Source organism: Budorcas taxicolor, chromosome 10 (genome assembly GCF_023091745.1).
Source record: "Budorcas taxicolor isolate Tak-1 chromosome 10, Takin1.1, whole genome shotgun sequence".
Taxonomy (NCBI): domain Eukaryota; kingdom Metazoa; phylum Chordata; class Mammalia; order Artiodactyla; family Bovidae; genus Budorcas; species Budorcas taxicolor.
Window position 1 is genome coordinate 101068820 of NC_068919.1, and position 12568 is coordinate 101081387.

The window sequence follows — 12568 nt, forward strand, 5'->3', positions numbered from 1 at the left end:
ATTTCTTCTAAGTGATTCCTGCCCATAGTAGTAGATATAATGGTCATTTGAGTTAAATTCACCCATTCCAGTCCATTTTAGTTTGCTGATTCCTAGAATGTCGAGGTTCACTCTTGCCATCTCCTGTTTGACCACTTCCAATTTGTCTTGATTCATGGACCTAACATTCCAGGTTCCAACGCAGTATTTCTCTTTACAGCATTGGACTTTACTTCCATCTCTAGTTACATCCGCAACTGGGTGTTGTTTTTCTTTGGCTCCGTCTCATTTTTTTCTGGAGTTATTTCTCCACTGATCTCCAGTAGCATATTGGGCACCTACCAACCTGGGGAATTCATCTTTAAGTGTCCTATCTTTTTGCCTTTTCATACTGTTTGTGGGGTTCTCAAGTCAGGAATACTGAAGTGGTTTGCCATTTCCTTCTCCACTGCTTATTGGGCTGCTGCTTCTGCTTACAGGCCCTGGGTCGGGCTAGTGTGACTGGACCAATCCATCGTAGTAGAGCTGAGTTGATGCTGATGTCAAATAATACCATCATATTAATAACAGGCTGGGGAGAGGGTGGAAGTGGCAGAGCTCCTGTTTCCTACTTCTCTTTCCTTTAAGAACTATGTGACGCAAGATCACAGCAGCGGGGGCAAGAAGAGGTGGGGAGTAGGCATTTTGGAAAAGTCTCCTTAAGGGTACCAGTGCCTTTCTTAACACCGTCTCCTCCACAGTCTGTGGGGTCACACAACTATCGAAGGCCGACTCCTGTTTGTGCTTTGATTCCCATCCTCATCCTGTTGTAGGAATTTGTAAACGCTTTCTCTCCACCGTGCCTACCCTTCCCCCACACCTTTATAGGAGTGCTTTCATGATAACGTGTGCTTTCATTATTTTATATATATATATATATCACTTTAAAAATAGTCTTTTAACCTACACTGAGTTCTACCTCCTGTCAAAATTTCTCTGCTTTCCTTTCAGAAGATTCCAAAATGACTCTTTCTGTAGTCAACCCCCCTCTCCTTCCCTCAACCTTTCTATTCAGGCCAACATCTCCACCTCAACTGTCCCTTAAGGTCAACGAGCAGAAATGCCAAAACCAACCATTACTTCTCTCTCTCTCCATTCTACACTCCCCCCTTGAAATACTTTCTTATTCAGCTTTGGTATCCCCCTGGTTTTCTCCCTGTCCTTTCCCACAGATAACACCTCCTCAGTCCCCTAGGCTGGCTTTTCTTCCTATACCATCTTTCCCCTTCTCCTGACTTGTAATACCTCTGTGTGATGATAGCTCCCACTTCGGTGTCTGTATCCCTGACCTTTTCCTTCAACTCCGGACTGCCCTTTACCTACTTGATACATCTACTTGGGCTCCTAACAGGACTCATTGGATGTCTGAAATATGGATGATTGCTCCCCACATGCGCTTCCCTGCTTTCCCCGCATCATTCTAGGGCACCCCCATCCTCCGCCAGAGAGGTACCCTGGGTTCTTCACTGCTGCCCTTATGCGGCCCATCAGCAATGTCTGTCAACTCTTATTTCCAAAACCTTTCAAACCTCTTCTCTTTCTGTCCCCACAGCAATTCTTGCTCCAACTTTTGCGGGGGGGGGGGGGGGAACAAAACTTCTGAACCTTTTTTCCCTCTGCTTTCTATCCTGCTCCCCTAGCAATCAGCAGTCAAGAACGATTGTCTCAAAACAAAAGTGACAAAATCAAAGTCACTTCCCTGTTCAAAATTCTGACTTCCTAGCACAGTGGAAAATCCAGATTTTTTTAAAAAGGGTTACAGATGTATACCCTGCCTACTGCTGTCATACCTCATCGCCCCCACCCCTCATCTGTACACTCCAGCCACATTTTCCTTCTTTCTTTCCTGCAAGGTGAAGGTGAAGTCGCTCAGTCGTGTCCAACTCTTTGCGACCCTGTGGACTGTAACCTACTAGGCTTCTCCATCCATGGGATTCTCCAGGCAAGAATGCTGAAGTAGATTGCCATTTCCTTTTCCAGGGGATCTTCCCCACCCAGGGATTGAACCCGGGTCTCCTGCATTGAAGGCAGACGCTTTAACCTCTGAGCCACCAGGGAAGCCAACCAAATTCCTCACTTTAGGGGCTTTGTGCTCACTATTGCCTCTGCCTGGAATACTCGTCTTTGATTCCAGCCTAACCCCCGCCTCTGATTGACAGTTTCCATTTCACTCCAGTCACTCAGCCTCCAGTTGCGTCTCCCCCATAGCGTTTATTACTGCTTGGCACCTTCTGTCAGCCCCTGTCCAGCCAGAATGTGAGCTTCAGAAGAGCAAGGACTTTTCTTTGGTCATTGCTGTTTCTCAACCACCTAAAATGGTGCCTGGTTCAAAAAAGGGGCTCTAGTGTTTGTTGATGAGCAAATGACCCTGTTTGTCAAAGTAGACCAAACATTTTACATCTCAAGGGAGATATTTATATCTAACCCTCTTACCTCAGCTAGGGCTACTTATAAAAAATGGCAACACTAGAACAGTTTTCAAAGTCAATCTATTGTTCAACACAACAAGGACTTGTCCCTTACATTAAGGACACTTGTGAAGCTTCACACAAAAGAAAGTGGCTTTGATTATACCTCTTGACTTACAAACAAGCTGCAGCACTACATTCTGTTATCTTTTTAATTATACCTCATTTTGCTCTGCCTTTTTAGGCACATAGTTCAGTTTTTTGAAGCATGAGAAAAGGTTTCCAAGGTTTGCCAATATATCAAGGTGTCCAACTGTCTTCAGACTCTCTGGATCCCTGTGGGCAAAAACCTATACACAGCTAGTGTCTGATCACTAAACTTTCCCCATATATAGGCATTCGGGAACAACCTGATCAGTAGATCAAAGCAAACCTACAAAAAGAGGGACCAACTCCAAATAACTTCCCTTTAAAGCATTGTATGATGTGGTTAGTATCTCTGTCCAGCAGATGCAAAGTTCTGAGCAAAGATGAGCTACATGTTCTTTGTGCGTTTACCTCTTGTTTACATTTGAGTTGTCCCTCAAATGCTTTTTGAATGAATAGTTCATCTTCTAAAACTAATTCTTACTCTCAAATATCTTGGTGTGATAAATAATCAAAGTTCCTAGGAAAAAAATGGAAATGTTTGGCTGAAGAAACAGGCCATACAACCCTAACTTGGAGCAGACTGGTTACTCAGTAAGTACCCACGTCTAGAAATACTTCAAAAAGCAAATTATCCTCCATACTCTTGGTTTAAACATAGTAAAGAAGTGATAGAGCCTAGTTGGGCTTCAACCCAGGGCTATGATCTTATTTCCACGGTCACATACTCCATCCCAGCCTCCAGCTTCTGTACCAATCGTCTGTCCACGTGGTGACAGAACAGGGGAAGAAGGTTGCTGGGGACGGCCAGGGGTTCTGCCAGAGAGGCTGCAGGCATCTGAGCAATCTCCCAGGCAGTGAGAACCACCATGTCTGTCCTGGAGGGCAGAGAAGAAACACATCGGCATCTTAGTGTTTATGCGGGAAAGAGACTCAGGGCCCAGGTTTCTTGTTATCTTCTACCACCACTTACCACCCTCTGCACCTACAGCAATTAAATAGGACGTTTGCCTGTCTGGTGTGTGCCAGGCAATGCTTAGTGCTTCATGCGTCTTCCGCCTTGCCTAACCTTCAGGTCTCTAACTGGTTAGTACTGTCACCCTTCGATCCCCAGTTTATAGAGGAGGAGCGGGCTAAAGAAAGTGAAATGATGTGCCCCAGTGCTATGCTGATGGGAAGTGACAGAAGCAGAATTCACACCTAGGTCTGTTATACTCTAAGGCTTGTTTCTATTCTTGCCTGGAAAATCCCATGGACGGAGGAGCCTGGTGGGCTACGGTCCACGGGGTCGCAAAGAGTCGGACACGACTGAGCGACTTCACTATATATTGCCTCCCATGAGGGACAGCACTCTAGGCACTACAGAAAAAAAAAAAAAAAAGGCAAAACAGCTACAACTCTGCTAGTTGCCTCTTCTCTGTCCAACCTCCTCCCCGGTGCTTGATTAAACCACTCAGGAAGCAGCTACTCTGGTTTAGCCTACATATCCCAGGGGATTCCCAGGTGGCGCTAGTAGTAAAGAACCTGCCTTCCAATGCAGGAGATGCAGGTTTGATCCCTGGGTTGGGACGATCCCCTGGAGGAGGGCACAACAACCCACTCCAGCAGTCTTGCCTAGAGAATCTCATGGATAGAGGAGTCTGGCAGGATACAGTCCACAGGGTCACAAAGAGTTGGACACGACTGAAGCAACTTAGCACACATCCCAGTGGTACTGAAATAGTATTTACAAGGTTTTTATGATCTTACCAAGCTGAATGGTCACTGCTGGGCTCCTTGAGGGAAGAATTCAGAGACACCAGCTGCTCCCCATGACTTAGCAGTGCATAGAGCAAAGATATGCCAAACTGCAAGTGATAAATTGTCAAAGTGTCCAGGGTGAAAATGAGTTTACCAGAGGCATCCAGTGCTTGCCTGGCTCTGTCGTTTCCCAACTAAAAGGGCAAGTTCACAGGTACAGATGGAGTCCGACACCTACAGACCCATCAAGTTTACCCTGGCTGGCCAAGAAACTCTGAGCTCTTCCCAAGGAAATCACTGCTCTGAACTGTCCGAAAGACCCCTCTGGGGAGCTGATGATGAAATACACAGTTGCGGTCTCTACCCTGAGGAGCCAGAGACTGTAGGTTGGGAATGGGCCCAGGAATCTGATGCGGGTAGGGTGTGGAGCCCATTTTAAGAGGCACTGCATGAGGTAAAGATCTTCAGAAGGGGTTCACAGGATAAGCCACTAGAATATTAGAAGATACGAGATCTTTCACACATAGATCTCACCTTGTATTTATTATGCACCTGATATAAGTATAGTGTTCCATGTATATGATTTATAAACACACAGGTGGTGTGGTTCAGAATATTTTTTGTAGTAAAAGGATTCACTATCAAAAATGTTTGGTGACTTCTGATCTAGAGGCACCATCATCATCTGGAGCTTGTTAAAAAAGCAACCCCACCCTGGGTCCATGCCAGTTGGCACCTGGAGCCTCCCATGGAGAGGCCAGAGCCTCCCACATGTGTTACCTGATTCTGAAGCGCCACAGTGACTGGCCGCTCAGAGGAGCCAGGTGGTGGCCGCATGAGTCCCTGAAGTCCTTGGAGGAGTTCCCAGAAGGTCAAGTGCCTGATACATTTGCTTAGAGGTTGAAATAACATTTGCAGGGCCTGCAGGAAGATCAGTAAGGGCCTCTCTGACTCCTTGACAACTTCACCTCCAGTCTTTTTCTTGCCAACCTGCTTCTAGCCCCTTCTGGTCAGCTCAGACCTACCAGGCCTATCTCCACTCGAGTGTCTTCATCCCTAGCAGCGGCCCTTCGACATCCACTTGTCCTGCGTGCCTTACCTAAGCGAAGGAGCTTGGGGCTTGGCACTATCGGGGTGCCCATCTTCTCTAACTGCCAGAGCATACACACACCTGTGTAACCACATGCCCGCGGGTTTTCCTTCCTTCACTGTGCCTGAAGATCAAAGACCATCAGCTGCTCCTGTGGTGGTCTCTAAGACCCCTTCCCCTGAGGGGGGCAGAGTCAGTCCCCCTCACCACCTGAAACCTTCTCTGGCTCCTCTGAGGGTGAGGAGTGGAAGGAGGAGAAGGGATAAGCATTGCTAACCCATCCACAAAACCATCCTCTCCTCCGCTCCATGCCACACTACCTGATCGGCCACATCCCTCTTGACCAGGAAGGGCAGGTGGCGGGTGATGGCCAGCAGCAAGCTGACAGCTCGATCTCGGGGCAGGAAGGGGAGGAGCCGGGCCACCAGGGCTTTCCCCTTCCCCACGGACAGCGCCTGCAGGAAGCCGTCATCCGCCGCCCTGCAGGGACACAGGCAAACATCGCAGGGCTCGGCTAGAGCAGAGGGCCAGGGTCAGAAGGGAGGGGCCGAAGCTAAGCCACTGTCTCCTCCTGGGATGGGGTGTGACCGTCCCACACTCACTCCAAATTATTCTGCCCCTGGGCCTTTAAGGCCTGGAAAAGCTTCTCAACCCGGCTGCTCCGCTGCTCTGAGTCGTGGGGCTGGGCCTCCTGCTGGCCATCCTCTATCTCCAGCAACTGAAGGAACATCTAGGAGTGTGGGGGGAGGGGGGCGGAGAGGGAGAAGGGGCCAGTGTGAGCATATCCTGCTCTTTGGGGAGGCAAGGAACTCACTGCGAAGGCTGAGGTCTCACCTTCTCAATCCGGTACAGCACCCACAGCCTCTGACTGCTTGCAGCTGCTGTCTCCTAGAGAAAGAGCCCCTGGCTGTCAACAGCAGCAGCCCTTGCCTAGGCAGGCCAGGACGTGAGCTGGAAAGACTAAATCGCAAAGCCTGATCACTTCTCTTTCTCTTAGCTCACAATCTGAACTCAAGCATGACAGTGCTCCCGATCTTTCTCCAAAACACAGGGAGAGAAAAAGGCTGCAGGACGATAAACTCCTACCTGCTCTTGAGTTCCGTGGGGCACAGCATCAATAGCTCGGCGAGGGGTAAAACACGTCGATACAGCTACCTGGCCCAGGGAACCCTCAATTCGGACCACTGTGCGGAGGGAGTCAGACAGGCGCATGCCCCTCTGCTTTCCACCTGGGTCCAGCCAGATGTCCACCCCAACCCAGCAGGTCAGCCCCGGGCCTACCTGATTCATAAGCCTCCGCCTTCTGAATGTAAGGTGTGACCAGCTTGAGAGACTCAAACCTGCTTCTTCGCCCAAGCAGCTCTTCATCTGCCTGCTTCTTCTCTAGTTTCTGATAATATTCCTGAGAGTTCACGGATTAGTCAAATGTATACTCGTTGTTTCGGAGAAGGCAGTGGCACCCCACTCCAGTGCTCTTGCCTGGAGAATCCCATGGACGGAGGAGCCTGGTGGGCTGCAGTCCATGGGGTCGCTAAGAGTCAGACACGACTGAGCGACTTCACTTACACTTTTCACTTTCATGCACTGGAGAAGGAAATGGCAACCCACTCCAGTGCTCTTGCCTGGAGGATCCCAGGGACGGGGGAGCCTGGTGGGCTGCCATCTATGGGGTCACACAGAGTCGGACACGACTGAAGCGACTTAGCAGCAGCAGCAGCAGACTCGTCGGTTAAACGTAAGAGTTAGGGTTCTCCGGTGCGACCTCTTAGTACACCCTTGTCTACGGCATTCATTCCAGAAGTGCTCCTGGGATGTAAGGCCCTTCTAGAGCCACGATAAAACATCTTCAGCACCCTAAGCCCCATGTCACGTGATCTGGGGCCCCCATCCTAAGGACTTGAAGAGCTAGGATGGAAAGGTAGAGAAGCAAAGCAGAGAGCCCAGAAGTAAATGTGCCCCAGGGTCTGCAGGCTTCCTTCACTCCTTATTCTAAGTTATACGCGGTCACCCCATCCTCCCCCTCCCCATTTTAATTTGATGGTCCTACCTGTTCTGTCCCAAATCAGCGTTCTCTGATGGCATGACAGACCACCTCTCTCCACTGAAGGACAGAGAGGACACTGCTGTCAACTGGCCTCTCAGCCAGTTCTACTCTTGTGTGGGCTGGCACAGCAGCTCTACTATCTTAAGACTGCGAAATCCAGAACTAAAATAAAGCCACTGACTGAGTTAAACAAAGGTTTGAAAAAGCTCCTTCACTGAGAAGCAATGTCTAAAAGTCAAGAGTGTAAGATGCTCACATTCAACTGATTCTGGCGGAAGGTAGAGCGGTTTTGAAGTGTGGTGGGAAGAAAGAAAGAATCTAATGTCAATAGGAAGGAGATAAAGGTGGGAACCTTGCTAGTGGGCTCAGGTGGTTGACGAGAAAGTGAAATAAAATTTAGACAATCCAGAAAGTGAAAGTGCTACTTGCTCAGTCATGTCCGACTTTTTGTGACCCCACGGACTGTAGCCCACCAGGCTCCTCTGTCCATAAAATTCTCCAGGCAAGAATACTGGAGTGGGTAGCCATTTACTTCTCCACAGGATCTTCCCAACCCAGGTATCAAACCCGGGTCTCCTGCACTGCAGGCAGATTCTTTACCGTCTGAGCCAAAGGGAAGCCCAGACAACCCAGAATTCATGGACAAAGGGTAGACAGGAAGAAGACAGAAAGGAGTCAAAAAACCCGCCACATTTGTTCAAGAAATTGAATTCCATTACCTATAAAATTCCTTGTGTTTTAGATCTTAAAAAAAGGTAAAAGGTAAGTAGACGAATGTTTATAACAAGTCATTTCTAAGAGAAACCAATGTGTACAAAAGATGAGAATGTCATTTTCAAACTGAGTAGGAGAAATTCTTGTCAAAGGATGGAGACAAAAATCTCAGAGTGCTTAGGGAATCACAAATAATCCCCTGCAGCTGAAATTTAGGAGAAAGGGAAGGAGTTTGGATGTCAAGTATAGAAACATGGCCCCATCTTTCACAGTCGTCCCTCCCACGAGAAGGGATGTGGCGGCTGTGAGCTGAAGGAAGGCTCTCAGGGCGATGGAGTCAGGCTGTTTGACTCCAAGGTCAGAGGCCCTGGGACTCACCTGGTAGTAATAGTCATCGAGGCGCGGCTTCTCACTCTGCAGCTGAACCATCTGCACTTTTACCACCCAGTCCTTCTCTTTCGGCGTCATGAGGTTAGCATAGGAGTCTGGCTGCTGAGGCCACTTCTTGGCTGGGGGACTTCAAGCCAGGAGGAGGGCTCTTTAGACCTACACCTCCCCTCCTACCTAAACCCCACCCGCCTACCCCCATCCCCAGAGAACTCCCCAAGGAATAGTGAGCCTGGAGCTGGGCATCAGGGGGAGGGTGGGGGGGCTTTGGGGCAGGTGCCTTGCAGCAAGGGAAAACCCAGCCTGCAGGGGCTCCACTCAGTCCTGCTTCTCCTCTAGGCTCTACCTTCGTGGTCGACCCTGCTGTTGCTGCTGCTTCAAGATCCGCTGGTGCTGAGGGTGGAGCTGGGTCAGATGACTGCGGAGACTTAGACAGAAACGTGGGCTGGGTGGGAGCAAGCTCTTAGCACCCTCCCCCTTTCTTTTCACCTCTGGTAACCTCAATCGGACAGCTATGGGAGCTGACCTGCTCAGGACCCTCCCCAATGTCAGCCACATGAAGCGTCACTATCCTAGCTCAGCAGAGTTCACACCCCCTCCAAGATGTATGTCCCTGAGATGGGGCTGCAGGAAACCCTGACACAATGGAAACCACTTGGCCTGGCTATCAGGACTTCTGAGCCCTAGGCTCAGCTCTCCTGGGCCAGCTGACTCCAGACAGCGCTGGGCTTGCCTCTCCTCATCTGTGAGGGATGGGACTGCATGTCCTCTCACACGTCCCTTAGTGAGTTTCTCTAAGTGCTTTTCTGTGGCAGCTGGTAGAAGGGCAGCCATGCCTCCTCAGCTACTACCTCCCATCTTCTGGAGGTAACCCAGCCTGTCTGGACCCCAGGGGAGGGGTGCCCTGATCTAGCACCTGAGCCTCAGGGGCCACGAGGTGGGCGGGCTGCAGAGAAGCGACGGGTCTGGTGCGGGCAGTTGAGGTCCAAAGTGGCGGGCTGCAGAGCCGGCGCTGGGAAGGGAGGGCCGAAACGGAAGGGGAGCCAGGTGGTCCGGGGTCTGCGAGAGGAATTTCAGGGTCTGAGAGAAGCACGTCTCCACCAACAGATCCTGCCTTTGCTGCTGCCTGCCTTTCTGCCCTAGGGTCTCACCTGTCTTTGCCTTGAAGAACCTCACCCAACATCTGCCACACTGGGGCCTCGCAAGCCAGTCGTGAGGACACTGGACTGTGGCCCCCCTCCTTGTCTCCAGCAGGTCTGTCACCCCCTCGGGAGTAACTCTTGGCCCCTGACAATGTGGAAGCCTGCACTTTTTCCTCCATGTGTGGGTCAACTCCTCTTCTTTTCCCCCCGAGTGTCATCAGACCTTGTCTTCAGCCCTTCTCGGACTGCTCCGAAGCCCTCCTCAGCCTACAGTTCCCTTCTCTTCTCCCTTCTGGATTTCTGGCAGCCCCTCCACTCCAGGTCATGTGCTCTTTCTAGCATGAGGCTCAGTGCTATTTATGTTCTGTAAGCTGGAATTGTTTGTCTTTTTTCTAGGAAGGCCAGCTGTCCCAGGACCCACTCTGTCCTCTATCAAGCTTCTCTGAACAACAGGCGTCCCCCCGTCCATACCCTTACCTCACTTTGCTGCATCCCCAGAGCAAGGTCAAGAGCAGAGTGTAATGTTAAGAAAGGGGACCCTCCAAACACTGCTTCTCAGCACCCTGTCTTTTTCTCACATCATGGAGACTGGAGACACTCACCTGCCACAGGAAGTGCAAGGAGGCAGGGGGCACCCCCAGAACACCAGGGTCTGTGATTCCAGGGGAGCTGAGAAGACCTTTCTGGAATGGGAGGGAGGAAAACTCAGGCAGGAATGAGCCCCTGTGATAACATCTACCAGTGTTAATGGGGGAGGTGAGCAGCAGGACCAACAATTTCCAATACCCAGGATACAGGCAGCCTGGCCCTCCCTCAATTTCAAAGTCAGTAGGGTCAGGACCCCCTCTCCTTCTGCCAAAAGGAAGCCAGCTGGCATCTGAGGAGTTAAGCTGAAGCAGGGTCTGAGTAACTTCATTTCTGCATGGGAACCCCTTGTGCCTCCCCACATGCTGACGGAATCCAAGGGACTGCAAAGACACAGGGGTCCAAGGTCAAAGACGACTCATTTCATCAGCTGGAATGAAAGTGACTCATTTCAGGAGCAGAGCCAGCATCCCCGGGTGGGTGATGCAGCCCTGCTGGGCCCGCGTTCAAGGTGAGGGCAGCATGAGAAACTAAGCGGAGACAGACGGAAGGGGGGAAGGGAGGTGAGAGTCTACTGGGGCTCAAGCCTGAAATAGAGAGTGCTCACCCACCTAGAGAGGGGTGGAGAGAGGAGATGCTGCGCAACAGCCTGTGAGACGCAGACCGCTCGGGACAACCCCACACCCTCCTGCCGCGCACCTGGCTGTTGTGGACAGCACTCTGGACAGCTGGGTCCCCCAGATCGGCCTCCCCCTCCTCCTCCTCTGCTCCCTCCTCCTCCACGTCTGGCGCTGAATCTGGACCCAGGTCCTCTTCCTCCAGTTGAGAGGCAGACACCAGCTCTTCCTCCAGAGCCAAGGGGCCACGGGGCTTGCCTGAGCCTTGGTTTAAGCGGCAGCCTGTGGAGGAGGTGAAACAGGCTCAGCTGCGAAGCGCCTGGCCGAGGGAGGTCGCTTCTCGTAGCACTTCTGGTCACAAGCCGTCTCCAGCACCATCTTCAAACATTGCCTCTTGCTGTATGAGTTCAACTCAGCCTCACTAGCCACCCCTGACTGGAGCAAATAGAACCCGGCAGGTGCCAGTCGCCGTCACCTTCCTCAGCCCCTCTTGCATGGCCTCATTAGTACCACCACAGGCTTCTCCACCTGCTCATCCCCCTGACAGCCCTTTCTATGCCGCTTTAATCAACCAAGTTCCAGCTGCCCTGACTCATGGCAATTTAACCCTCATGTGCCGGAGACTTTACATGCATATGTTCGCGTATTGCTCACAACAACAGTACAAGGCTGGTGTTGGTCACTTTTCTCTGAAGGTGAGGAAAATAGACCCCATAAGCGTGATCTCAGTCACCCTCATGATGAGCAGCAGGTAAAAGGGCTTGGGGATTACTCACAGCAGCTTCGACTCAAACCCATGTCTATCCACTGAACCACATCCCCAAGCCGCTGCGCTCCTGGGATTGTTACCAGATACCACAGACCATTTGGTGATATTACCTTGGAGGCGTTTTATCTTTTCGGGCTGGCAGACTTGCTCTGTGGCTGTTTCCTCTGGCGAGAGAGCACTGTTAGCCTCTGGAAGGTAAACCTGGGACAGGGAAGAGACCCAGAGACCCCTGTCCTTAGTAAAGGATGGTCTAGCATCGAGACAACCAAGGTCTCCCCCCAGCAAAGCTGTCAGAAAAGTTTCCATCCGGATCTCCAAGGAGCAGAATCCCAGGCTCTCAGACGGCCCTAACCCCCTCCACCCCCCTCCGACCTCAGCTCCAGGGAGCCGTCCTGCAGAGGGGCAGAAAGGAGAGGCAGGGCTAGGAGCTGGAGGAGAAGCGCTCCCACAGTCACCGCCAGCCTCAGTCTGCGCACAGGGAGGGGTTCCCAGCCTCCTGGGTGCCAGCACCCACCCCAGCACCGCGGCTGTCCTTTCTGCTCAGCGTGGCCATGGCAGCCTGGGCCAGGCAGGCTTGCGGCCCCAGCTTTAAGATTCCCAGCCGCTGCCCTGCTCCCCCGTTAAAGGGCCAGCATCTCCAACCACTGCATCTTGGTAGAAATGTCAGAGCACAAACTCATGAGAAAGAAAAGCCTTGAAAGGGCAAGAGAATTAGAGTGCATTTTGAACCATCTGTGATCGTGAGTACAGTTTATTGGGATGGGTTATCTGGGAGCAGGTACTTAAGAAGAGGATCCCTGTTTTAATAGGAACTTTGTCAGGTTATGGTCTCTTCAATCCCTAAATTTGCTCCATTAAATTGGATAGGAAATCCCTGGTAGATCATGAGGCTACTACGGAGTAGCCA

At 51.1% G+C, this 12568-nt stretch overlaps 1 protein-coding gene across 6 annotated transcripts; it reads right to left on the bottom strand.

Moving 5' to 3' along the window:
* Positions 1-2582: 2582 nt before the first annotated feature.
* Positions 2583-12214, bottom strand: PATL2 (PAT1 homolog 2). Of its 6 annotated transcripts, none has more exons than XM_052646737.1 (14): positions 12176-12214; positions 11772-11862; positions 10975-11174; positions 9465-9607; positions 8895-8975; positions 8540-8678; positions 6685-6805; positions 6490-6587; positions 6238-6291; positions 6006-6133; positions 5724-5883; positions 5094-5234; positions 4323-4420; positions 2583-3451 (listed from the first exon to the last, which is right to left on the bottom strand). In XM_052646737.1, exons 1-14 carry the CDS (start codon positions 12212-12214, stop codon positions 3274-3276), a joined length of 1671 nt encoding a protein of 556 aa, XP_052502697.1. In that variant the 3' UTR covers positions 2583-3273. The 6 variants fall into 6 exon arrangements, with proteins under 6 accessions (XP_052502697.1, XP_052502694.1, XP_052502693.1 ...); XM_052646734.1 differs by lacking the exon at positions 12176-12214 and adding an exon at positions 10293-10373 and having other exon boundaries at positions 11772-12046; XM_052646733.1 differs by lacking the exon at positions 12176-12214 and adding an exon at positions 10293-10373 and having other exon boundaries at positions 8895-8993; positions 11772-12046.
* Between the last annotated feature and the right edge of the window lie 354 nt (positions 12215-12568).

Coding starts and splice junctions, on each gene's coding strand:
- PATL2 (XM_052646733.1), bottom strand. CDS start 11,967: ATGGAAACTTTTCTGACAGCTTTGCTGGGGGGAGACCTTGGTTGTCTC. Junction 9,608..10,292: donor CCTTGCACTTCCTGTGGCAG/GTGAGTGTCTCC, acceptor TTCCTCTCGCAG/ACCCCGGACCACCTGGCTCC. Junction 6,292..6,489: donor CCCACGGAACTCAAGAGCAG/GTAGGAGTTTAT, acceptor CTCTTTCTCTAG/GAGACAGCAGCTGCAAGCAG.